This window comes from Seriola dumerili, unplaced genomic scaffold, assembly GCF_002260705.1.
Source record: "Seriola dumerili isolate Sdu_G_001 unplaced genomic scaffold, Sdu_1.0 BDQW01000003.1, whole genome shotgun sequence".
Taxonomy (NCBI): domain Eukaryota; kingdom Metazoa; phylum Chordata; class Actinopteri; order Carangiformes; family Carangidae; genus Seriola; species Seriola dumerili.
The window spans coordinates 4,905,612-4,932,422 of NW_019174258.1; the positions used below are offsets into that span (position 1 = coordinate 4,905,612).

The 26,811-nt window shown below is 40.2% G+C and overlaps 1 protein-coding gene across 1 annotated transcript in view; it reads right to left on the reverse strand.

The window, feature by feature from the left end:
- ush2a (usherin) overlaps positions 1-26,811 on the reverse strand; it is a 204,912-nt gene that overhangs the window by 84,037 nt on the left and 94,064 nt on the right. Inside the window, exons 41-53 of the mRNA XM_022741757.1 lie at positions 25,990-26,149; positions 21,075-21,237; positions 20,786-20,933; positions 17,781-17,938; positions 16,720-16,867; positions 15,358-15,513; positions 12,090-12,237; positions 10,286-10,428; positions 2,430-2,855; positions 2,146-2,285; positions 1,617-1,786; positions 1,353-1,519; positions 1,104-1,192 (exon numbers count right to left, since the gene is read on the reverse strand). Of these exons, the coding sequence (XP_022597478.1) occupies positions 1,104-1,192; positions 1,353-1,519; positions 1,617-1,786; positions 2,146-2,285; positions 2,430-2,855; positions 10,286-10,428; positions 12,090-12,237; positions 15,358-15,513; positions 16,720-16,867; positions 17,781-17,938; positions 20,786-20,933; positions 21,075-21,237; positions 25,990-26,149 (2,216 nt within the window). The remainder of the gene's footprint in view (positions 1-1,103; positions 1,193-1,352; positions 1,520-1,616; positions 1,787-2,145; positions 2,286-2,429; positions 2,856-10,285; positions 10,429-12,089; positions 12,238-15,357; positions 15,514-16,719; positions 16,868-17,780; positions 17,939-20,785; positions 20,934-21,074; positions 21,238-25,989; positions 26,150-26,811) is intronic.

Below are 26,811 nucleotides of genomic sequence, written 5' to 3' on the forward strand. Positions count from 1 at the left end.
ACCTTAAGTTTTTTGTACACAACCCCTGGGCAAACTTCTGTTGTAAAATGTGTGTATACCCCCAAAAAATCTATTTCGTGTCTGTGATGTCATTTTGCTTTACTGCATCACTCTCTTTTTACCATCTCAGTGCGCTAGATGCCATGCCACTACTTAAAGAACAACAAAACTCTCAAAAGCTAATGGAAAACAAAATATAAACAGGGTAATAGTAAGAGAGAGTGAAAGAGTGAATAATTCAATGAGGAAGGAGTGATATATGCAACGAAGGAGAGAAAAGAAAAAGAAACCATTTAGAGACTGAATGGAGATACTCAAAATCGTCTCTGTGTTGTCAAGGTCAATTGGTAACCAGGAAGCGGCCTGCCTATCTGTCCAATTAGCAACAACCAGGAAGGAAAACTTTCCTTCTCGGACCTGTGACCCCTAAAGCTGTGCTGCCGCAGAGATGACAGGGGCGGATCTGAAATGATGACAGGCATTAGCATTTTTCTGCAGTTAGCATTAGTGCAGGGCTGTGAGTGCATGTGTGTGTGTGTGTGTGTGTGTGTGTGTGTGTGTGTGTGTGTGTGTGTGTGTGTGTCTCTGTATGTGCTTGCATACAATATTGTTTCAGGGGCTTTCACTGATAGGCCTTGATGTGGGATTAGCCAGTGCTGGAATTTAACTCTGGCCCCTCCTTCAAAATGGCCGACAGGAAGGAAGCTGCCTCAGACAGGGTCACAGCCCCACCCTTTTTCTGAAGGGGACCTTGAGTTGAATGTTTTTCTTTCTCATTAAATCCCAAAAGGGAGAGACAGAAGAATCAGTGTGACATTGCTTTGTCTTTTCTACTCCACACTTCCGTCAAACCCGGAGTGACTGAGGAGATTCTCATTGTATTATATGTTTTGTATATTTTGTCTGATTAAAGAAACTTAAACATTTTATAAAGTCTACATACTCATTCTGAGATTCTGAGACTTTTAAATGTAACAGGAAATATTGTAATTCATTAGCAGCAGGACTGGCTTAGATTATATTAGCTCTACCAAACCAAACCGATGGGTTTTTAGTAAACTTCTTAGTTTTTTAGTTTTAAAAAATCAACTAGACACCCTTACTTGAAATGAATCCGGCCCCAATACCGTCACCCTTGGTGGACTGAGACCAGCTGGCCGAGAAGGTCTGGTGGTGATGCTGACCCATGGTCCTGCAAGTATGTAACAATTTGTTGTTAAAGGTCCTAGTGTGAAAAAACATGGGGTGGAAGTATTCACCTTTATGTTTATCGCAAAGTTGGGAATTACCATTACACATATCTTGGTCAGATGAAGAATTTAATTTCAGGTCATAATTCATTATGATCTTACCTGCGGTGTTGCCAGCCTGGTTATGGAGCACAAGTCGATACTGGTAGCTAGTCCAGGGACTGAGAGCTGATGAAGAGTCCAGAAAGGAAAGAGGTGGAGAATCTGGTGGGAGATGGCCCACTGTGGAGACTTGTTTGGTCCCAGCAACTCTACGCTCAATCAGCCACCTACCCTCAGTACAAGATACAGTAGAAATCAAAAAAGATAATTACATACAAATATGAGAGTCACACAGGGATTGATTTGTATGCAGTCATCACTCACCGATCCAGTGGTCCATTGCTCAACACTGGTGCACCCCAGGACAAGAGAACAGAGGTGGGTGTGTCGGAGTAAAGGTGAGGTGCTGGAACCCCTTCAGGCGGAGCCGGGAGGGTACGAAACAGTTGAGACATCCCAGACATCGAACAACCCACACTGGTGCACACTTCCAGCTAGATATTGGAGAACAATTTTGTAACACCACAATAATGCTAACAGTTTTCTTTCTACAAGTTCAAATTCTGGCACATTCAACTGCCAAGATCATCATGGCAGATGATTATTGAAATGCCAGGAAAATATCTAGTTATTGTTTTATATTCATCACTAGAGCATGATATGAGAGAAACATTGTTTAATTGCAACATTATAATTTGTATTTACATGTTTTGTAATTGTATAATATTTTGTTAAATCTTTTGTATTATACAATACAGTACTGTATTCTAGCAGAACGTCACCATAAAGTTATAATCTTCCACTATACTGTGCTATATATACTATACTATATATACACTATACTATATAGTACCTGGAGGCTGTAGGTGTGGTATGGCAGTAGATCGAGGAAAGTGTAGCTAGTCGTGTTCCCTGGAACAGTGACTGACAGAGGGAATGCATTTAAGTCTGAAGCTTCACTAAAGGAACTGGAGATCAGGCTTTGAAATGGGTCTTGTATTATAAAAGGTTCAGTGTTAGAGGTGGTTGCATTATAGTCTGGGTTATAGACTAAATGGCTGGGGCTTACACTGGTGGTATTGGATTCATTGTGGTGGAATGAAATGGAAGTGGGACCTTGGCTTGTATTGCTGACACGAGTGGGCTCAATATGGTTGTCTTCTGTAATAACAGGCTTCAAGCTCGAGAAAGATTTAGGAACAAGGTTGGGTCGAGTGCCTTGGATTGTGTTTGAGCTGCCATTAGTGCCCGTGTTGAAAGCAGACATGGGGATGTGGCTTGAGCCAGGGGAGGTAAGACTGGCTGTTGGCCTGAGGCTATGACCAGAGTTGAGATGTGCAGTGTTGGGCAGTAGGCCTGAGGAAGGACCTAAGCAGGAGCTGAGGGTTGTGTTGGAGCTGGAGACTGAGCTGGGTTTGAAATCAAAAGAAGAGATACAGCTGGGCCAAAGATAGAGGGTATAACTACTGATAATGCCATTTGGTTGTGAGGGAGGAACCCAGGTAACTGTTACACTTCGAGGATGAAGCCCTGATACAGTTGGGCTGTCGACTGGTCCTGGACCTGCAGACAAGCAAGATGATGAATAGATGAAGAGAGGGAGAGGTGAAGAAAAGCAAGAGGTAAACATACTTTTTGTGTGTGTGCTTATAAAGGAATGAGAAATAAAAGTGAGAAGAGAGGATTTGTTCTAAAGAATTATTTGACAAGTAACATCAAGAATGACATCAGAAGGACAAAGAGCAATTTTGCCATCCCTATTCAAGGGATTAACATGAAAACTCTCTTTCTCAATTTCTCACCAAGCAACCCAAGATTGTATTTATGGATTCATGCAGTACTTGTGACTGTTTGAATGTGAGTCTGTGCTTCTTTCAGCAGGGAATTCAGGTGATGGAGGTGATGTGTTGGCCAGACTGGGTTAATGGGAACACTTCAGCCCAACGTCACACTGGGTTGGGGTGCACTGTGTTTTCATGTTCACTGCCATTTTCATTACCTGGGAGCGCCTTAAGTTTTCATGTCCAGAACGCAAAATGATCCTAAGTAGTATTAGAAGTATGCAGGCAGACAGAGATGCACATCAGAAGGCCACAAGCATACACGTCACATGACTTGCACATGTTCTTGCAGGAACCTACACAAGACTAGTCAGAGAGATATTTCACTGCACGGTAGCTCATTTGAAGGTAATGCCCCCTCCCCCCTCGGCATTTACATCCCACCGTACTGCTCTGTAATGGACACACACAGATGCATGTCCATATACATAGACACACACTTCTTCTAACGCACACTCACTCAAGCCCACACCCACAGTGATGCAGTATAGCAGTAATGGTGCTGTGTGAAGGGCAAGCAGATCAAGGTGACTGAGCGGACTGAGGGAGCGTGCTGCGTCGCTAAGTGCTACCGCTAACCGCTAACGGCTTTCCCAGATGGCAGTGTGGTATGTGTGTGTGCATGTGTGTGAGTGTGTGTGTGTGTGCAAGGGAGAGACAGAAAGAGACAGAGATTGACAGAAGATGAGTGTATGCGTGCATGACTGTATTAGATATAAAGTGCACAAGCACTATATGTGTCTGTCAGTATGAATGCATGAGACAACAGTTGTGTACGTACAATATGTGCATATTTTGCAGACTATCTACTGACTATCTCTTCACAGGCCAACTAACATTCAGTGTTTGGCCCAGGATGTCCTCATTCTGAAAATTTTTTAAAATTCTTTAAAAGTTTAAAATTATTCTTTGTGTAATGTTAAGCACAATTAAAATGTTTTGTCTCATACTTTTCAAACCCTTTTAAAAAGTTGAAACTTTTCTGAAAATCTTAGTGTGTCAGATTTACTGACCCTAATTATCTATAAAAGCAACTATTTCGTGTCCTATAAGCAATTAACAAAAAAGTGGCATTGAGTTTGGCCATGTACAGTATACACAAACATGTATATACATAATATAATACAGAGAGACGCACATCACCAGTACAGACACAAAGATGAATTACTATGGCAGCCAATCACTCACTCACTCACTCACACTCACACACACACACACACACACACACACACACACACACACACACACAGATAGAGAGAGAGAAAGAAAGAGAGAGACAGAGAGTCAGAGACATTTTTTCTATCTCCCACACAAATAAACAACAATGTAAAAATGGTGATGTAAAGCTTGGCTGATTTTACAGATCACAAATGGTCCCATGAACAACACATCTTTCCTTCTATCTGTCTCCTCCTCCTTCTCTTTTCCTTTCTCTGACCCCCTCCCTCCTTCCTCCCCACCACCTCTCTCTCTTGTTTGTGCTTTGTGTAGCGGTCTCTCTCTCTTTTGCTCTCTCTCTCTCTCTCTCTCTCTCTGGGCTCCCTGCTAAATAAACAATGCAGAGAGTTGACCTTTTGGGTTAACAGGTTTTTATGCTAGCTCTACTCAGCACTCACACTGATTCAATTACCACCAAAGGTCCACTGAACCCCACGAATAACCAAGGAGCCCGTCCCCCTGTCTGCCTCTGTGCTTGTCTGCCGGCCTCTCTCCATGCCTCGCTGCACGCTCATTCATCTCTGCGGAGGGTTGGGGTGTCTCTCTACCTGTTTGTCTAATTTGAGGTTCTGCATCCATTTGACACTATTCTTGCCTGCCTTTCTTTGTCCTGTCCGGTCACGATGTCCATTCCCACAACAGACATGAAAGATGCACAGAGAGGGAGACAGACACAAAGTCCTAAACTACAATTAATTTCACCACAAAAGACAAACCAGTCACCTTGATCCAGCCCCCATCAACCAACCAAAATAACCCCTGTTGTTACCCCCCATTCCTCCCTCATTCCCTCTCTCCTCCCTTCCCCCACCCCCCCTCCCTCTAAGTGTTGAGTGTTATTTAGGCTTTACTGGCGCGTGTAAAATTCTGCAATTTGAAGGGCTGTTAAGTTTTTCAATTGAAATTTTCATTTAAGATGCAGGTGATGCTTTTTTCCTTTTTTTTATTTTACTGACGCTTTACTGCTCTCTGGATAGGAGGGAACGAGTGTTGAGGGAATGCGTAGCAACCACTCTCTCCGGTTTCCTGACTCCTTATCTACCGTTCCCTCTTCCTCTCCCTCCTGCTCACCTCTTCCATTTTTCCATCTCTCATCCTCCCTCTCCCAAGTGCTCATCTTTTCTCTTGTCTCCAATACCCTTTTACCTTTTCTCTCTCCCCTGCCTCTCCAACCTTTTCATTCCTCATGCCTTTCCCTCTTTTGTCCCCCTTTCCCTTCATCTCTCCCTCCCCACCTCCCACCCTTACTCCTCCTCCTGCCAGTAAAACAGTAGCAGAAGGCTAAAACAGGAGTGCAGGGCCACCAAGCTTTAAATCACATTTATAAGGATTTGGTTAGCATAGTAATAACACAATCAACTGACAAGGGCTGGGAGAGGGGGTGGAGGGAGTGTGTGTGTGTTTGTGCGTATGCATGTGTACTTGTGGGTGTATACATGTTATGTAGCTTCTTGTGCATATTTTTTTGTGTGTGCTCGTGGTCAGGGTCCATCCGTGTACATCTAAGTGTGTACATCTGTGTGAAGACCATAGGAGGGGTATTATTTTTAGCCTTGCGCAGGGTTCTGTGCGTGCGTGTGTGTTTGTGTTTGTGTGTGTGGGTGACTGGGATTTTGAAGGTGAGTCGAGGCTCCTAGGAGTCATAATGAGGACAAACGCTGAGCTTTACTGTTATCAAGATGCTTACGACACAGTGTCAAAACGTGACAAGCAATACGGTGAGAATTTACATTGCATTTCATATCTTTGCTTTTTCTACAGATTACTTGCTGCTTTAGAAGACACCAAAGAGGGAGTGAGAAAGAGGATGATGTATGACCAAGGTCATGAACTTGATTTGTATCCATAACATCATGAGTATGTGAGATGTGCATTAGCCTTTAAGTAACTATGACCATCACGATATCTTTGAAATGTCAATCATTCACAATTTTCAATATCCTTTTTGGACACTGACTATTTGTAGTGATTTATTTAATTCTAACCTCCTGATGGATCCTGCATTACAGAGTGCAAACAAAAAGTTGCCAAGATGTATGGCTTTTAAAATATAACGTAGAAACATGCAAGTGTGTCGAATCAGTGGAAATGATTGGGTTTAGTAAGGAACCCAACTAAAGACACGACAAAAACCATACTTCAGCATGTGACTGCTGACAGTTTTTACTTAAAGAACTGCACATGTAAATACATGCACAGTTATATGCAGGTAATGAGCATATAATATAGTGTACATAATATATTCAAATATTCTAGTTATCTCATGATATGCATAAATAATAATGGGATTATGCTCATATTACTTCAACATTTCATTGAGAGAGCTAAGTGAACAGAATACTGGGAAATAAGGTAGAGTATTATTTTATTAATGCAGTCACTCATTCATTAAATAACATGAATTCTTTGTGTTCTGTCATTACCTCTAACCTCATCTCTGTCCCATTTTCTTCTTTCTTTGCTTTAATTTCAGTTTGGTAAAACCGTGATTTGCTATGCTCTCTCTCTTTCTCTCTCTCTCTCTCTCTCACACACACACACACACACTCTCTCTTCCTAAGACTGCTTGGCTAAAATCATTTTGTCAAAATAGTGCTTTATTCATACGCTCTATAACACACATACATGCATTTTTTCTCACGGAACACACACACACACACCCACACACCCACCCACCCACCACACCACCACCACACCCACACACAACACACACACACACACACACAACACACACCACACACACACACACACAACACACACACACACACACACACACACACACACACACACACTCTTTCTCTCTCTTAGATCACTTAGCTGGTGTGAACATGGGAGTAGACAGAGGAAAGGGAGCTGTCCAACACAGCTAGAGTTTATGTTCACAGGAGCCGTCTGTCTGTTCTGCAGCGGCAGGAATTCATAGGGACCAAATTACATTAAAAAGATGGATATAAAAATTTAATGGAATGATAAAAAGCAAAGGAGGAAGTGTGGGTCTCTCTTTCTCTGTTCTGTCATTAGCCGCCTCTTCTCTTCCTCTTTTTTTCCTCAATTCCTCATTTTACCTTTTTGCCCCCTTATTTTTCTTTCTTCACTTTTTCTCCCCATTTCTTATCTTCTTTTCTCTCTATTCTCCATTCTCTCTCTAAATAGTCAAGAGGCTAGTCTGTCAAATATAAGATGTGAAATCCATTCTGCAAAAAAGGACAGACAAAGAGTATGAGAAAGGTATGACAAATGGAGAGGGACAGAAAAAGGAGAAAAATATACAAAAAAACGCTAGGAAAAACAGAGAGGGGGCTAAAGTAATAAAAGAGTATATATCCTTGGATCCATATTATTAATGAGGGTCCATGTTAACATGCAATATTGTATATAAAGTTCTGTAACAACATGGAAGCCTTGCAAGGTTACAGCTCACACATATACACATAGATCAAATTAGGGGGATCTCTTCCAAAAGAGGTAAAACCCAAAGGACCACTACACTATAAAAAAATAGTATGTGTATTCAGATCTACAGTATACTATGTCACTTGATCATATATATGAATGTGATATGAATGTGTGTGTGAGTTTATGTCTATGAATGTTCAGGTTTATTGCCAAGTTAAGATTTTATGTACTTTGTGAGGGTAAATTCTTTATGTATAACTGCCCCTAAAGACAACAATCACATCATACCCACTGGCCTTAATATACATGAAATCACACTGAATGAAATGTACAAGAGCCTGCTAAGGTTGTCATTTTTTGTAGAGTGCGGGAGAGGAGATTAGGAGGAGAGTGCAGCCTTTCCTGTCACTGCCAAGATGACGAGAGGATGGGTTTATGGTGACAAATTAAACATCAATGTTAGGAAAATCCAGTCTGGCTACATTTGGCTTTCTCCCATCACGGCTTTAAATCCCTTCTTATTACAAGCTTCAATCCCTATCATGTATTCTATTATTGTGGTGAAAGAATTTTTAATTCATACTTTAAAATGATTGAACATTTTCACACTTAAACAATAGTGTATTTCCATGAATGGATGTTAAAATTCAACTGTAAAATGAGATAAGTAATTACTAGTAATCATCTGAAATCATTATAACACAGGGAGCAGTGAATAGGAATGAATGTGTACAAAAGACATAACACATAAACAAAATGATTTCCTATGTTTAAATGGCCAACTGCGTGCAGGTTAAGTAGCATCCCAGTGCCCTGTGTTTTTGTGTTTTTAATAAACAAATGTTGACTGTCACAGTTGAGTACTTTTAGACAACACATTATTGACTAATGCTGATTGATCTGTTGCTGCGTCTTGTTTTGTAGACTTTTTCAACTTCAACCCTTCCAGTTCAGTTCCAGTTAAACAGAGATGGAAGTAGGTAGTTTGTCTGCATGAAACTTCATGACTGTGTGTTGTTGCTTGTGAGCACAAGGTGTGTGATTGATAAGGAGGGCAAGGAGGTGTGTGTATGACACATGTTCTCAGTGTGTGTGTGTGTGTGTGTGTGTATGTGTGTGTGTGTGTGTGTGTGTGTGTGTGTGTGTGTGTATATGCTGGAGTCTGAGAGAGGCAGAAAGAGATGAGCGGAGGTTTGAATGATGGGGTACAGTGTGATTGAATGGATCAAATCTATTACAGTTCACACACACAAGTAGACAGAGAGAGGTAGAGTTGCATGTTTTCACCCTAACATCAACACAGGTGTACACACAAACAAAAACACAAATATCGTCCACCTTATCCATAATTGTCGAGTACCTGGAAAAAAGGTTTTATAAAAGCTGACTGTTTGAGAGAATGTGTGTGTATGTGTCTGTGTGTGTTTGCCAGAGGGAATTCAATTCTGCATAGCAAAGAGAAAAGCACAGGCTGATAATTTAATGCATCCTAAATGTCTGCAGTTGTGTGTGTCTGAATGGGTTTGTGCTTGTATCAGTGTGTGTATCTGCACTTGTGTTCATGTGGATGTGTATGTATACGTACACCACACACATATGTGTACGAACACAGCTCTGTGTGTGTACACATGTGCATGTATCCAATGTATGCAAATCTCAGCTGCTTAATGATAATGTATGTGATAATAGCGTGGTACTAATTAATTTATAACTTTGCACTGAGGAGGCTGTTCCAGTGGCTAATATGATTCTATTACAGCAATTAGCCCACAATGACACTGGCTAGGTCACTCACACACAGACACACACCTTACAGTATGCAAATCTCACTCTGTCAATGTGTTTCACTCGATCTTGCTCGTGCCCATGTTTCCATCACCTTCTTCGTTTTTAGTACGTTCTGTGGCAGTCTCTCATCCTTATTGTCTCGATCATATTGAGCACCTCCACTAACATCAAGAAATGAATGCACTTGTATAAAATAAAACCTTGGAGACTTCCAGGAAATAAAAGAAAACTGGGCAGAGGCTCTATTTTTCCACACCACAGGCCATATGTTTAATGTTCGAGAGTATTGTTTAGATCATCACCTAAAATCAGGAGATCTGTCAGACTCCTTGAGTTTAACTTTGACTCAGCAGCACTGACGGCCAACTGATGGCAGAGGCCAACAAGCAAACAGCTGCTGCCAGCCACCTGCCACCCAGTCACTTGCAAAACTCGGCTGGACTACTGACATGAGCACCCAGGCAGCACAATTGAGTATGAAAACACATTGCCACCAACCACTGCCAACAAGCAGCCTATAGAACAGCAGCAGTGAGTGTTTCTCTAAAGCAACAACAAGTCTGTTTATGACCACCAAGGGAATAATTTATGTCTTCTTGTCACAGTTATTGATCAGTGGCTTTCCTGTTTTGCTGTTTTTGCATTGTCTGTGTGCACTGGAACAGATGTGTGAATGGATTCATCTATGCTTTGTTAATGTTAAATTTTTACATGTGCATTTGTGTGTATGAATACTGTACGTGTACTTACTGTCCTCTGCAGTGTTTAGGGTTGCCCAGGGTCCAGCTGTCTGCCCATGTGTGTGTGAAACCACTACTCTAAACAGGTACTGCGTGTACGGCAACAGGCCCTCTACGTGATAAGAAAAGGTGTCTGTTGCATTTTCTACAAGCCTAGGAATAGATGGACACAGACATAATTACATGTATTGACACACATTCGGATTTGGTCAAAATGTGCTGTGGAGGAATCAAACAGGTGGTCAAACACAGACAGCGAATAATTCATTTTACAAATGGTGATCTAGTACTTAAAGCTAGGGAATGCCACATGCACTGTTCCTGATGAATAATTGGATCTGACCAACATTTGATGTTCATGTATATTATTCTATATCAATGTAGATGCAGTTTTGGATGAAAAAGAAAAATCCCAAGTAAGTCTTTACACCTTTATGACAAAAGTATGAACTTTACCATTGCTATGGATGCCATTTGTCATGGCCATGGTTTATGTTATGATTTATTTTTATATTTAGAAATATTTAAAAAAATTTAATATTTAAATATTTAGCAACTCTTTAAATTCTACCTGGGGCCAAATCATTTCTTTCAACTTTATCCATGATCTCTTGTTTTGCTCTGTCATGCCCAATCACAGAGATTCAGCACTGAGCAGCTCCCCAGAGTGTCAGTTCCTGAGCTGCATGTTGTTGTTACACAAAAATTAAATATAGAACTGATCCCAATATTATGTTGCCGACATAAATTAACCATTTTTATAGCATACATGTAGCAACCATTCCAGGGTGAATGGTGTGGGAATTTTGGTCAGAGGTGAAAGAAAAGGAAATAAAGATGACAAAGATGTGAACAACCAAAAAGCATTTACCTAGTGTTCAGTAATAAAAGGTTACCTGAATAGAACAGTTTTGTACTGAACAGTTTGTGTATGGAACATGGTTAGTACACTTTAAATCTCATATATGTGGTAGATGCTTATTGCAAGAAAACACATTGTTTTTTCTAAATTTATTTTTATTTTAAGTGTGACATTATCAAAGTCAAGAGACACATTTCATATGATCACTAACCAGTGACTATCTTGGCAATATCTACAATATTTTCAAAGCTTTTTATCATATCCCCCTGTCCTACCTGATCCCATATCATATAATCATACAAAAGAATCTAGGACAAAGTAAAAGAATATTGTCATAAATGAGGGACCGTTGACCATTTAGCATCAGATAGATAGAAGGGATGAATGAATGAATAAATCAGGGAACAATGAGATTTCCATAGCAGAAGAGGAGGAGGGCATGGCTGTCTGATATATAATACATGTAGCTAGTCATTTATTTATTACCACAGAATGAGAGCCTCCTCTTCTTGGATTAAATTGCAATTTGTTGTCAGGAAGCATGTAATGAATACATATCAGATGCACACCCTCTCTCTCTTTTTATTCTATCACATTTTCTCTATCTCCCTCTGCCCTGTCTCTGATTTTTTGTCTTTTTGACTCTACCCCCGTCTCTCCGCCTCATTCCCTCTCTGTTTCTCTGATGGTCTGTCATATTGATGTGACATATTCAGCTGTGCTGTATAATGTACCCCTTTGTATGTACATGTGTATGCATATGTGTATGCTCACATTTTTTAGGTGAATATATGTGATATGTAGCTGAGAATGTGCGTGTCTGTCATTCTCTTATTGCTGTTTATTATCACGTCTCTGTCTCAGATCACTTGCATGTGCTGTGGACAACTTTGTGCAAACTTGTCCACATGTTTATCTACTGTTTGTGTGCATTTAATGCTCTCTCTCTCACCTTATCACTGGCCTCTGTCGGGATGTCCTCATTTGCAGGCTGTAGCGGAGTGGGCCTGGTGCGTTGGAGTGGGCAGGAGGGTACCAGGATACATTCAGACTGTCACTGGCTGCATGTGCTAGCGTTGGAGATGACAACCCGTCTGGGGCTATGAGGAGAGAGAAGATGGTGAGAGGGAGACAAGAGGAGAGAACAGGTGATGAAGGAAAGATGGAGGTGGTGAAAAAGAGATGAAGGGATGAAATGGGAACAGATGAGAAGTAAAACAAAACAGGCAGCAAAAAAGAAATAAACAAAAGAAAGATTATAATACATTTGTCATTTTCATATTGGCATTATCAAAGTCCTTGCTCAACTGTATCCCAAAAGACTGCCTTTCACCTAGGTATGGCTCTGCTTAGAGAGGAAACAGAACTGTAGACAGAGGTTAGACGGGGAAAACAAAACGGGAAAAAGACCCAAAAAATATGTAAAGAGAATGCCTCAAGGAGCCGTCAGACTTACTGGTATATTATAACCTCTCTCACTTGCACACACACAAACATGCACATACACACAGTGTTATGACCCTGCTCTCAGTAGAGCCCCTCTTTTCCAGCTGAACATGATAGCATATTGTTAGTGTTGGAAAATCAGTAAAAACATCTTGATTCTGTAAGATTGCCCAGCTCTTAACAGAAACAGAGAAGATGCAAGGAAAGACAGAATAAGAAAGAGATAAGGACAACAAACACAAGGAGAAAATGAGAGTGACCGTCGTGTTGACTATGTGAAATAAGAGTAGGCCCTTTGCTGTATAAAGTGACCCTTCAATCAAACACACTGGTCTCTTGCCACTACAACAAGACTGATTGCTCAAGGCATCTTATCCGAAAGGCGACTGTTGCAAACACACACACAAACACACACAAACACACACACACACACACACACACACACACACACACACACACACACACACACACACACACACAGTGTGTTGAAAAACTCAGCCTCAAAATGATTTTTGAATACTATTAGTGGTCATCTCCTTCTTCTCTACTCTTTTTGTGCATTTATGTGTGTGTGTGTATGTGTGTGTGTGTGTGTGTGTGTGTGTGTGTGTGTGTGTGTGTGTGTGTGTGTGTGTGTGTTGGTTGCTGGTTCTAAAGAGTTACTGATTCATTTGTTATGAATGTGTTTTATAGAAGGATAGCTTGAACTTGAAACCAGAGAAACAAGAGAACAAATCAAAAAATGAACATGCAGAAATTATAGGTGCCACCTACATTCAGCATTTAAGTTCAAGTTCAGCATGTGTTTCTTTTCAGTCTCTTATCAGTCACATTCTGTATATACTATACCATGAGCCACTGGGCAACTAGTAGATCTAAAGCACTAGTGATGTAATTTTGGGCCAGTTTAATGATTGTTAGTTTAAAAAAATTTGAAAACATGTTTTTACAGCTAAAAGGATTTGATAAATTACAGGATCAATAAGATAAATCCATATTTGGATTCATCAATAGTAAAATTTTTTCAATGCCCATCCTAGTTTCTATTTTTTAATAAAGAAGATCCTACTGTAGATCAGTAGGTCATTTCCTGAGTGTGTGTGTGTGTGTGTTTCAGAGACAAAGCATTCATGTGTGTGTAATTCTTGAAACACGTTGATTTCTGCTTCTCTGACACACACACACACACGCACACACACACACACACACAAAACACATACATCACAAAGACACACACTGTTGGTGAGCCTGTGTCTCTCTCATGCTGTGTTAGCAGGTACAATATCAGAGGTGTCACTAATCGTTTTAAACTATGCACTTTTATGTTCACTTCTCTCTCTCTGCTCTCCTCCTCCTCTGCTCTTCTGTCTCTTGCTCGGCTATCTTCTCTCTGTTCTTTCATAGAACAAGGACGCATCAAGACAGTTTGCCTTAAAGAAGTCTAAAGAGATGCCAGAGGCACAGAGGTAGAAAGAGAGATAGAAAGAGAGGAAACGTCTGGTATTTAAAATTTATACTTTCTTATGCCTTTGTTTTGAACTTGAACAGTAGAACTTTCCGAAGTCTGTCTTTTGTTGTTCTCTGACTAAGACATGGGTGTGGTTTGTGTCCATATGTATGTATTCAACACTTTTGTTAACCTTAGCTAAAGTGGTAAAATGTGTGGTGTTTATAGGTGTGTGTGTGTTTTGTTACTGCCTGGTTACCATTATCTGCTCTGATCAGCGTTGACATTTATCAGTATGCAGAATCAGCCTTCTACACGATTACATGCACGCATAGCGCACGCACGCATAGCGCACGCACGCACGCACGCACGCACGCACACACACACACACACACACACACACACACACACACACACACACAGAAAGACAGGGAAAGGCTGTGTAAAATCAGATATATGTGTTCAGACCATTAGGTGAAGTCAATGATCCGTGCGTGTCTATGTACTGAATAATTGTTTTTTTCTTTTGCAAATCAAGCTATAAAAATTAACCTTTCTAGTCACAAGAAAAGTATTTAAAATCTGAGTGAGATAAAAATGTAAAAAAAAAAAAAAGGCTACAATTATGGTCATTTAATTTAAAGCATACACAAGTTAGAGGTGGACAAAAGTGCCTTCTTCCAATGGAGGCTACAAATATATACTATCATACTCAATTTTCCTCTAAGGAAGGAAACTCCTATCCCTGTCCATGTGACTGTCATGTTTTAGTCATTCAGTAGAGATGCAGAGGTAAATTTTCTATGTGTGTGATTGTTTCCACACTGTTAGTAGTTACTTAATTAAATTAGTAGCCAGTGCAAAAACACTACCCATGGTTTTACACCCAGTTCACAGCCCTTCAAACAGATTAATTACAATAATTAATACATAAATTGATAAAATAACTTGAAAAATACTTCATGTCATGTTGGCTGTACAATACACATTTGACAGGTCATGTCTGCACCCAAAGCTCAAAATGAACCTTCCTACACCTGACTTGACAAATGTAACACTTGCTTGGATGTCAATATGATAATTACTTACATCAGTTTCTGAATAAATATCAAAATTATACCATGCATTTGCACATTAATGCAACCCCTCATTTTTAATATTTATGAGGGTGATGAGTCTCTTTAGCATATAACATATATGTATGTATCTGATCAGGACATATAGATTTATATGATGGCTATGTGCATTTCCAGTGAAAATCAAGCTTGTAGCACGTACTCTGGTGGTGGGAGGAAAAATCTTTACTGTTTGTTGTGGGTGTGTGTACCTGCTGGGGGTGTAGTAACATTGAGTGGCAGGCTCTCAACACATCCCTGTGTGTTACACCCTCTGATCCAGAAGCTGTAGTTGGTGTAAGGCTGTAGGTCAGTCACAGACAACCAGCTGCCGGCTGCTGTACTTCCATCTAACACAACATCACCATCTAAGAGACAGAGAGTCACACAAAGACAGACATGTAAGGTCTTAGGCCAAGAAAGCTCTATATATCTAGCGAGGAGGTAGACAGTGATGTCTTACACAGATTATTTTCATGGCACATTTATTTATTAGAGTCATCACAGTGATGGCAGAAAAGCGATTCATAAAAGATAAAAGAGTTCAAGAGAGAGGAATACTGACTGAGATTAACTGAGAGTGATCAAAAGAGAGAGGCCTCCATATTGAGGTTATGCAAGGATAGTCAAAGAAAAAGGATCAGAAAATTACACTATGTAAGCCTATCCAATATATTTAGTTGGACACACACACACACGTGCCCAAACACATATCAGTTCTGTGTGAACTAATGAAGACAGTGTGTATCAAAGAAACAAGGGGTTATGCGTAACTAGAGCAAAGCACCACCTCTCTCTTTCTTCCACACCTCTTCTATCCTTCTCTCCACTCATTTTAATCTGTCTGTTCCTCTGTGAGGTACAGATCAAAGTCTCTGACTCTGTGTGTGTGTGTGTGACAGAGAGAGAGAGAGAGAGGGAGAGAGGGAGAGAAAGAGAGACTTGGTGAATATGTGTAAGTTAAAGGAGTGTTTTCTGCTGTTTCTCATCTTCCTTTTCTTTCCATGTCCAGTTCTCCTCTTCTGTTTTGTTGGTCCCCTCCAATGTTTTGTTGCTCTTTGTGTCTTATGTTGTTTTTACCTGCAATTTTTTCTAATACATCTATGTAAATATGAGCTTCTCATCTCTGCTTTCTCTGTATACTATGGCTTCACCGCTACTTTCCTTTGTTCTTCCTCCCATCTTCATACCACTGTTTTGCTCTAGACTCCTATATCATCTTCCCTCTCAAGTCAGTGGCAATATCAAAAAACCTTGTCTTCTCTATATCACTCTGGTTTGATTACTCCTTCTTTGACTTCCACATTTCATGCCTGACTTTCAGTTGTCAGTTTTCAGTCCTCAGTCAGTGAGGAGTCTGTTCGTATGTGTGTGTATATCTTTATCCATGTTATTGTTCTACTCATATCTGAAACAAAATTCATCAGATAATCCACTTGTCGGTCTTAAAACTGGTAATAATATTAATTGTGCTCAGAGGAAAGCAACAGTGACTGCTGTATTACATTCACTGATCATTTTATACAATGTTTATGTGGTGTCTGTATTTGTGTGTGCATGACTGTATGTGTTACCTATGCTTTTGTAGTATAATGTATAGCTGAGGTTCCCATTTGGTCTAGGAGGGGCTGTCCAGCGGGCTCGTAGTGATCGAGAGCTCTGATTGGTCAGTTCCAGCAGTATAGGCCCTTCAGGGGCCATCTCTAATGTACGCACCTCAATCTGATTTAAAGAAAAAAAAGAGAAGACACACAAGCTCACTTGCGTTAAAATGCACACAGGAACAGACATGTTGCATGTTTTATATCACTGAGTCAATTACTCATAGTGTTATAATGTAATACTCCAACAAGTTTTAGTTTTGAATGAAACCACTCAACACATCTGGCCAGTATTACCTCTGCATCTGGTTTTCTATCCTCTTTCTTTTATCCTTTTATTCCCCCCCCCCCCTCTCTCTCCTGCCACATTTTTCTAATTTTTCAATCCACTCAGTGTCCTCTTTCTCTCTTTCCACCATCGCCTTGCTCTCTTCTTCGGTCTCATTTCCTCCAGTATCACTTTCCTGTTACCCTCTCCTCTACTGCCCTTTGCATCCCCACTTTCCACCTCATCTCTTGCTTTGCTCTGACCATTTACTCTATCCTCATCTCACTTTTTCACTTTTATCCTTAAACTCTCTCCTTCCCTAACTCCGTCCTTCTCCTTTTCCCTTCCATCCTGCCATCTCTTCCTCTTCTCTTCTTCATCCTGTTCTTCCCCCCTCCCCTTCCCACCTTTCTCTCCTCTTGTTCTGCTGCGTCAGCTGATCTTGCGGTCTTTGACTAAATATGGCGTCCGTATTGGAAAAATGCCCCAAAATATGGCCTGTCGTCAGAGATGTCGTTGAGATGGAGTGGCATTTCCTACCAAATGTCAGTGTCGTCACGCCAGCGCTCGTTATTGAGCCAAGAGAATCGATCACCTTTATGATGCCCAGTGACACACACGCACACAGACACACATGCACGTGCAACACATATACACTCTGCATTCCCACATGTATACCTGTGTTTTTGTATATCACAAAGGATCTTGGAGATTATTTTATTATAATACATTAATTACTGTGTTGACTAATAAGCGATTCACTGACCATTGGTCCTTTGCCGCAGCCCTGTGCAGTACAGGCCTGCAACCTGAGTACATGCCGGCTCCATGGAGAGAGTCCCTCCATCACAAAGAACCTCTGGGAAGAACTGGAGTTTAAAATGAGGACTCCATCCAGCCAGAGACCATAGCTGGTTATAATGCCTGTCAAAAGAACACATCCGATTATGACATGTTAACCCAGCTATTAATGAGAGGAGCTTACCTGAGTCCCTCCAAACAAGTTTCAGTGTTAACTGTATATGAGAAACTTTGTACAGCACATAATTCTCTTCACATGTAAACATAACAAATGTGTTAAATTCATTCCCTGCACCAATCCACTTGTGTAACATTCAAAGCACAATATCATAACCTCAACTCTAAATCCTAACTACAAAACAAAACATTTCTATATCACTGAAAAAACTGTCCACTTCATTGCATTGGTCACTCATACACTGTAAGACAGTTTCAAGACTATGAGGAATCCCAATCACAAAGTGAGCTTTGCTTTGCTGGGATGCTGTCTGGGTCACTGGATTACAATGCAAATGAAAACTGATTTAGGGGCTCCAGACCTGCCAGTCAATGTGTCCTAGTGTGATCCAATGATGAAAACAGCACTGAAACAACAAATGTAACCGTAGGCGTTATAAAGATAAAGGCCCTCAGGAGGACAGTAGTACCAGTGTGAATACATGCATGCACGCACGCACGCACGCACGCACGCACACACACACACACACACACACACACACACACACACACACACATACACACACACACACACACACACAATGTGGTTGCAAATAGGTGTGCTCCGCAAACTCCTCCACACACAGGGACACTCCACACATACATACAAAGATACACACACACTAAGATGGGAAAAACTCACACTTGTCCATACACACACACGCACACACACAGGCACAATAATTACATTACATTACATCCACCTAATAAAAAAATGAAACAGTACGGTGCCAAATGTGCTTTTCCTTAATAAAAATGCATACAGGGGGCTCAAAAGATCAGTGCTAAGAGCTAAGAGTCTATTCTGCTTTAATCATGTGTGGGTTTTATTATTGCTCAATACAGATATACACACCTATCAGGGAAATGAAGACACAAAAACCCCAGACGCCAACTACATCTGGGAAGCTCTTAATGTGGCCAATCACATGCGTGTGAGAGTGTATGTGTGTGTATATGTGTGTGGATGTCTGTGTGTGCTTGTGTGTGTGTGTGTGTGTGCGTGTGCGTGTGTGTGTGTGTGCGTGTGTGTGTGTGTGTGTGTGTGTGTGTGTGTGTGTGTGTGTGTGTGTGAATAAGCCCATATCAGTATAGGTTGTAATAAAGACAGGTTGGGAAATGAAGCAGCGAATGCATAACAGGCTTATTTCCCCTCTTTGTCTGCGTGTTGCCCCGACCTAATCCCCGAGAGGATTATCCCCCACAAATCCCTGCGGAATTGGGGAGAAGGGGGGCAAGAGAGAGAGAGAGAGGACGAGAGAGAGAGAAAATAACACAGAATCTCAGTCCTCTGGAACCCATCACCATCGTCATCGTCATTGTTGCTGTCCATTTATGAAAAAAGGGTAAATGAAAAAAAAAAATCCTGAGCCCTTCTCCCTTTTTAAGTAAAAATTAAAGCTTTTTAAGCATGAGATAATCGGGTAATCATGATTAAGTGTCTCCCTTGTTATAAATTTCTGTCATCAGATGAGAAAAGCTTTAAGTAATTTATCCAGGCTAATATGCACACACATCACAGGGTTTATGGTGCGAAATGCACTCATGTGGCATTAAGCGTAAAACACACACTATTCACATTACACACACACATGCATTATGGAATTACACATACTTTAACGAGCATGGCAGTAACATTTGATAATATGTGGCAGTGCGTTGTATGTTAGAGTGAAATGGGGTGGGAAATCCTCAGATGGTTTTTCATCACTCAATTCATTTGGTTTCATAAGATGTAGCATTTGTTAATACAGTCCTTGATAATTCATGTTAGTATTTTATTTATTAATTCATCCACTGGTATTCAAAATTGTATTGTGCAGGAAATTCTTCCGTCGACAACTTTGAATCTCTTCACCTTAAGACATCTGCCCACATAAAACAGTTATGCACAAATAACTTTTTTTTTTTTTTATATCTAGACAGCTCCAAGTCAATTGCCGGATTCCAAATTCATATCCAACATACATGAAATATACTTTGGCCCAGCTCTTTGCAATGAATTTTAATTGGCTGCCAGTAAACTAGATGGAGATAGGAAGAATAGAGACAGTCACTCTATGTACTTCCAGCCTGCAGTTCTCTATTCAGTCAAAAGGGAGCACTTTTCATCCACTTAAAGGAGCTTGGTGAAGCACTCCCCTCTCACTGCTCGCCTCCGTTTGTCCCGCTCTCAGACTGTACGTTCTCTCACCCTGCAAAACAACTCAGAGAGACTGGGGAAAGAGACAGACTCTTTCCCCAGTCTCTCTGAGTTGTTTTGCCCTCTCCTTTCTGTGTCTCTTTCTGTTTTCCTCTTTTCCTTTTCTCTAACTGTTTCATCTCTATCTCTTGCTGACCCATCTGGTTCCCCTCGTACAAAGGGAAATGTTCTCCTGTTTCATAGTCATATGTAGGGGATACCTGAACCATGTCCAGATCTTTATATCAGTGTGTTCTGTGATGGACTGGGTTACAGTAGATACTGACACCTTGAATTCACTTCCTGATCATGATTCTTGTTAATGTTTCTCTACATGTTTCATCTCTCATAAGTTTCCAATCCCTTCCTGCTGAGAACATGCCATTAAAAATATATATATATTTAAAAAAAAAAAAAAACATTGTCATGAGGATGACTGTAAGGTTGTGTTTGTTTGTGTGTATTTTGATAAAATTATTATTATTCTAAATGTTGCTGTTGATAAACGTAAATGTATATTTGAATGTTTTTGGTTTGTGGGTATGTGCCAGAGTAAGTGTATGTCCTCTCACCATTTGGAGTGTCAGGAGGTGTCCAGCTGACATTGAGTGCATATGGGGACAAAGGGGTGACCAGCGGTGCAGGAACATTCTCTGGGGTGCTCTCCTCAGTCTGAGCATGGCTGGGAGGGCTTAAGGTACACCCACCACCGGTGCAGGCCTGACACACACACACACACACACACACACACACACACACACACACACACACACACACACACACACACACACACACGAATGTATGGATGAATGTATGATGCAAATCAGAAAGATGATTTACAGGGTAGAGGAAGGCACTTACAGCCAGTGTGATGGTGTAAGTTGTTCCAGGGGTTAGGTTGCGAAGCGTGTGGTCTTCAAAAAGTTCAGAGCTGTTATAGGCAAGCAGAGGCTGTGCACCATCACGTGACAGGAAGATGGAATAGAACTCCAAAACACCATTGACCTGAGAGGGCTGTGACCACCTGGAGATGCAGAGAGGAGTCAGCAGAGAAGGAGGCAACAACATACTGTACATTTACTACCAGATCATTACTTTAATATTCCAGTGTGTGAAACCTTTTTGTGAGACATTTTTACTGCATTTCAGAGGGAAACGTTTTACTTTTTATTCCACTGTGCTTATCATATAAGTGTAGTGTCCTGTTAACCTTTAGATTAAAAATAAGGTTGATTCCATCTTTCTAGTAACAACATTCTTCTGAAGAGATCAAAACTACAAATTTATCTACAAACAAATTTTCCTGTTTAACTACAGCCTGATACACTTACAGCCCTCTAATATAGACCTCCATTGTTGTTGAAAACTGTGAAACTATTAAACTAAAGTGATACACATGGCTAGTGTAGTTAAAATGTTGGACTGTAAAGATGACTAATGTTGAAAAAAAGCAGTCATCCCTTCTGAATAAGGATGGCTATTGTTAAAAATATATCAAGATGTTACCAGGACTGCTTGAATTTCATTGGTTGCTCACATCAACTTACTGTTTGTTACGCAGCACTTTAATATTGTATTATTTCTAAATTGTGTGTACATATTAAAGGCACAGTACCTAGTATCAATACAACTCAAGGATTAAAATAAGATTGTTGCAGAGTTTATGTATCTGCATGTGAGTGTGTGCTTACGTGTGTGTGTGTGACTATCATTGTGTTCCCATCTGCAAGTACATGGAAACACAATACTGAGCTAAGGTGTCTTACACACAACACACACACACAGGTATGCTGCACACACAGTTTCCTTTGTGAGACAGAGGTGTCTCCTTTTCTATATTTAGAACAGGAAGGTCATCCCCGACTGAGAGAGAGAGGGAGAGGACAAGGAGCATGCAGAGTATTCATTACAAAATGTAAGAAAGAAAGAACTGGCAAAATTCAGATCAAAAAATTTTGGCTGATAGTAGTATACATAGTATAATAGTATACAATTCTTTTTTCTAATTTATCCTAGGATCACAGGAGCTGCTGAACATGTCTTTATGAACAAGCTGTATCCTCTGTCCTTTTAAAAGCTGCATGATTTGTGCCTGTTGACATTGTTGGAGGAAAATTTAAGCTCTGACAAAATAATTTAGTGTAAAAAGTACAAACATTATAAGGAAATTCGAATATTTATTTCATTTCATGATAACTTTGTAAAACACAGTGCTGTAACAAAGTTTTGAAACAGAGGTGTACACTGTTGACTTCATACAAAATCCAAAGAATCTGATAATTTATTAATCCCAAAATTTTGGGAATAACACACCACATAAATAATTCATAAATAAATTAGCAAAATAGTCCCGCAATTCTTACAAATCCCAGAGAGTAACCCAACCCTCCTGGCATGGTAGCAGGGGGAGGCCATTTTAAAAAGTGATGGATTCCTTTCTTGGTTCCTCCCATTAAAAGCCAGCTTTTGAATGACTGATGAGTGTGTGTTAGCACACAATTAGCCACTGTGGCTAATCTATCACATTTATGATAAGATTTATATGCTGTCGATTGGCAGTGTGATGTATGTCCACTTTTGAAAAACTAAATCAAAGGGGAGTTGTAATAATCTGTATCATAATTCACTGCAGTAATGGTTTTAGAATACCACTGGTTTAAAAGTGTGTTATGAAATTAGTGTGAAACAGACGGCTGCTTTTTCAGCATGTTAAATTTAAAACCATGCTCTTGAGATGCAGTGGGTTCAAATCAAATCACCATCTATGAAGTGTCAACCTGTCTCCTGCACCTTCCGTCTCCATCTTTCCTGACATTCTCTACATTGCACACTCAAAAAAACAGCATCACTGCCATCAAGTAATTGTTAACAGCACATTATTATACATTAAGGTATTGAATATTGAATTAAATCAGAGAAAAAATGTCAGTAAAATAATTTCATTTGACTGTTGTAGTTTAGCCAGGTAGAGTGAATTCTGCAGCTGTCCTGAACATGCCATACGTCCCAGTGACGGCGCACATGTCTGATACTGTGGTACCTTCACAGCTGAGTCTGCTTGTGTGAGGGCAGGGAATAAATCTGCTGATATTGTTTTGTTCAGATACTGCAGCCCATCACAACCTTTCTCACAGTCTCTCGCTCTTTAACACACACACACACACACACACACACACACACACACACACACACACACACACACACACACACACACACACACACACACACACTTTCTTTTTAAACATTTCTTACATTACCCTCCATTCTTTCCTTTAAAACTCACACATCTTTCTCTCCTCCTCTCTCTGGTCCAACTGTCTTAACATTTTCTCACAGTTGTTCTCCCTCCATCTTTCCGTCTTTCACAGCTTTTCTCACAGACAAAATAGAGAGGTATTGACCAAGTATGATCTCTCAACCTCCGCCTATTACCAATGTGCTAACAAGGCAATATGCAGCCTTCCCACACCTGGTAAATGTATACAGTCCAGACTGAAAGTATTTGGACAGTCACACATTTTTGTTCTTCTAGCTCTGAGCTTCAGCACATTCAGTTTGAAATTTAAATAGTGCCAAGTCTCAGTTTTAATTTGAGTAGGTTTACATCAATATAGAAAAAACTGTGTGGAAGATAAAGGCCTTTAAACATAGTGCCCAATTTTTACGGTTTCAAAAATAACTGGAGTGACATGAAGTGAAACAAAATCACCATATTATATTTATATTTTGTGGTCAGTGACTGCCTGAAGTCGACCCACAGACATCAGCAGGCACTTTGTATCTCCAAGGCCTTCACTGCAGACTCCTTCAGCTCGTGCTTGTTGTGGCATCTCTCTGTCTTTAGTCTGGTCTTCAGCAAGAGGAATGCAGCTCAGTCAGACTGAGATCAGGTGATTGACTCAGCCAGTCGAGGATATTCCACCTCTTCACTCTGAAAAACTCTTTGGTTGCTTTGGCTGGAGGTTAGGCTCACTATCCCACTGAATGATGAAAAGTCATCAAATGAGTTTTTATGCATTCAGCTGAATCTGAGCACAGAGAATGTTCATGTATACCACCACATGCAGCCTGCTGCGTCCTCAGTAGCAAAATCATCAATAAATACCAGTGTCCCAGTTATAGAACTTTGTTCCAGAATCTGACCATTTTTTCTTTTTGTATATTTTAGTGAAATGCAACCTGGTCTTTCTGGTTTTGAGGTTTACCAGGTTTTTGTACTATGTGGTGAATCCTCTGACGTTATGGTCATCAAGTCTTATCTTGATTGAGATGATTTTAACTTGCATTATGTACAAATTAAGACTTTGCGAAAAATATTTTACATGTTTCAATTTCCAAAAAACAACAAAAATCAAATGTTTTGTGGCTCCATAGAAACACAACTGACACTGGAAAAATGTAAGCTATTCCAATAAAGCTGCTATTTTACTTGTTTATGTTATAAAACATTTGTTTTCTTCCACCTGTGTATTTCTGTTTAATGGTTAACTACATCTCACCACTGCATCCACTTCAAATTGTTAGTATTACTCTGTGACTTTGTTGTTGTTTTAGAGGCATAACATTCCTACTGATGAATAAATGTGCACCTCAATCAGACATATATTATTAATTCAACATGTGGTATTATTTACTTCCTTTTTTAAATTACTCTGAATAAATTTATGAAGGAAAAATAATCATGAATGGACAATAGTTTGATGCTTTTTCTCTATCAATACACTCACATATGCACATATGTACTCTGTGTGTGTACAGTGTAGATGCACTCTGCTGATCCAAGACGATCCAAGCATTACCAAGATCATCACATCTTAACCAAACAATAATTTCCCCCTAACATACTGGGTGCCTTCAATTTACTCCTTCTCCATCCTCTGACTCACCCTGTCCGTTGTTCAAGTGTGTGGATATGCCTGTGTATATGTGTGCATGTGTGTGTGCGTGTATGAGTGGCACTGTGCCCTACTGTGGTGAGTCCCACTGTAAGTGACAGTCGGGACACTAATGGCTTTCACGCAGATTGACTCTTACATACACACACAGACTCACACACACACAAACACAGGGACGTTTGCACATGAATCTGATAGAAAGAGTGCAGAGATCTGTCCTCCTCTGTCCCCACCCTCTACAGGTGAAAGGTCAAGTGCAGGAAAATATTATGCAGAAGGTCACATTTTCTCTGTCGACCCGTCTCTCTCTCTCTCTCTCTCTCTCTCTCTCTCTTTGTATTTTATAAGGACACAACATATGAAATACAAATGAAAAGCTATAATATGCTTGGGATTATTTTTATTTTTCCCTGTCCTTTTCAGTGATTGTGAAAAATTGAAAAATTTACTTTATCTTTCTCATTTGTGAGTAAATACTTCGATATAAAAACCGCAGAGGTGGGTGCATTTCCATCCACCTGTTTTTATGTGCATTTTCAGAGATTTTGCAAAAATGTTTTTTATTCTTGACTGGGTTGGAAAAGTTTGTGTATCAATAAATGCAAAATGCGACAAAGTCCAATGGAAACAGACAGACACATTAATTATGATGTATATACAGCATTTGACTTAAACGTCCACTGTAGAGACAAAAACTAGCAGCAGATGAAAATGAATCTGTGTGGAGCAATGAGACAGTATAAACTACTATGCGTTGTGTCTCTCACTAAGTGAAAGTACTGTTTGTATATGAAAGTGTGTCTAACCACTCTGTATGAACCTGATACAATTATCTACTGATGAAAGCTGAGTGCGAGTATGTAAGTATGCACTGTACTTACTCCACCAGAATAGTCCGTGAGTCCAGCAGGGTAAGATTTGGTGCTTGTAGTGGCCCAGGAGGAAGCTGAGAGGTCACCATTGTAACCTGTGAACTGTTGGTGCAGCCCACTGAAGTGCACGCACTCAGCAGCAAGACATGAGTGGAGTACACACCAAGACCTGAAAGATAAACACGTGATAAATAAACAGATGATAATTCAGATTTATAAAACAAAACTTTGAATTATATCATCAACTTAACTCTCACAACTTAATATTGTGAGGGGATTTATCCCTCATTTCACCCTGACTCCTGAACTCTGTCTTTTTATTCCTGCCAACCCACCCTCCTCTCTTACAGTGTCTATATTTGTCACTGCCTCGAAACCATTCTCTGTCTGTCCCTCTGTTGCAGTCTCACTCTCTGTAACACAATCTATTCTTGCACATACCGTATAATTACTACATCCATAATCCTTCCAATCACTGTGAACATCAGACACTTAGCATTATTAACCCAGCATGGATGATATGTGCTCTCATGCCTTCATTAACTTACAAAGACACACACATACACTGTTGGCCAGTGTGATGTTTTACTAACCATGTGAATGTGTGTGGGTGTGTGAAATCAAAATGAATGATAATCTATTCTGCGCATATAAAATGCCATAAAGGATGACTCTGCTGTGTATACGGACCTGTGTACATCCCTGTATGTTTGCACATGTATGTTTATGTAGCTCATTGTGTGTGTGTATCTATTTGCAATGTAGTGCACCGCTGTAGTCTCAGCGGTGTGACATGTGTTTCATACCTTCTTTAACTCTCTTTAGTGAAAG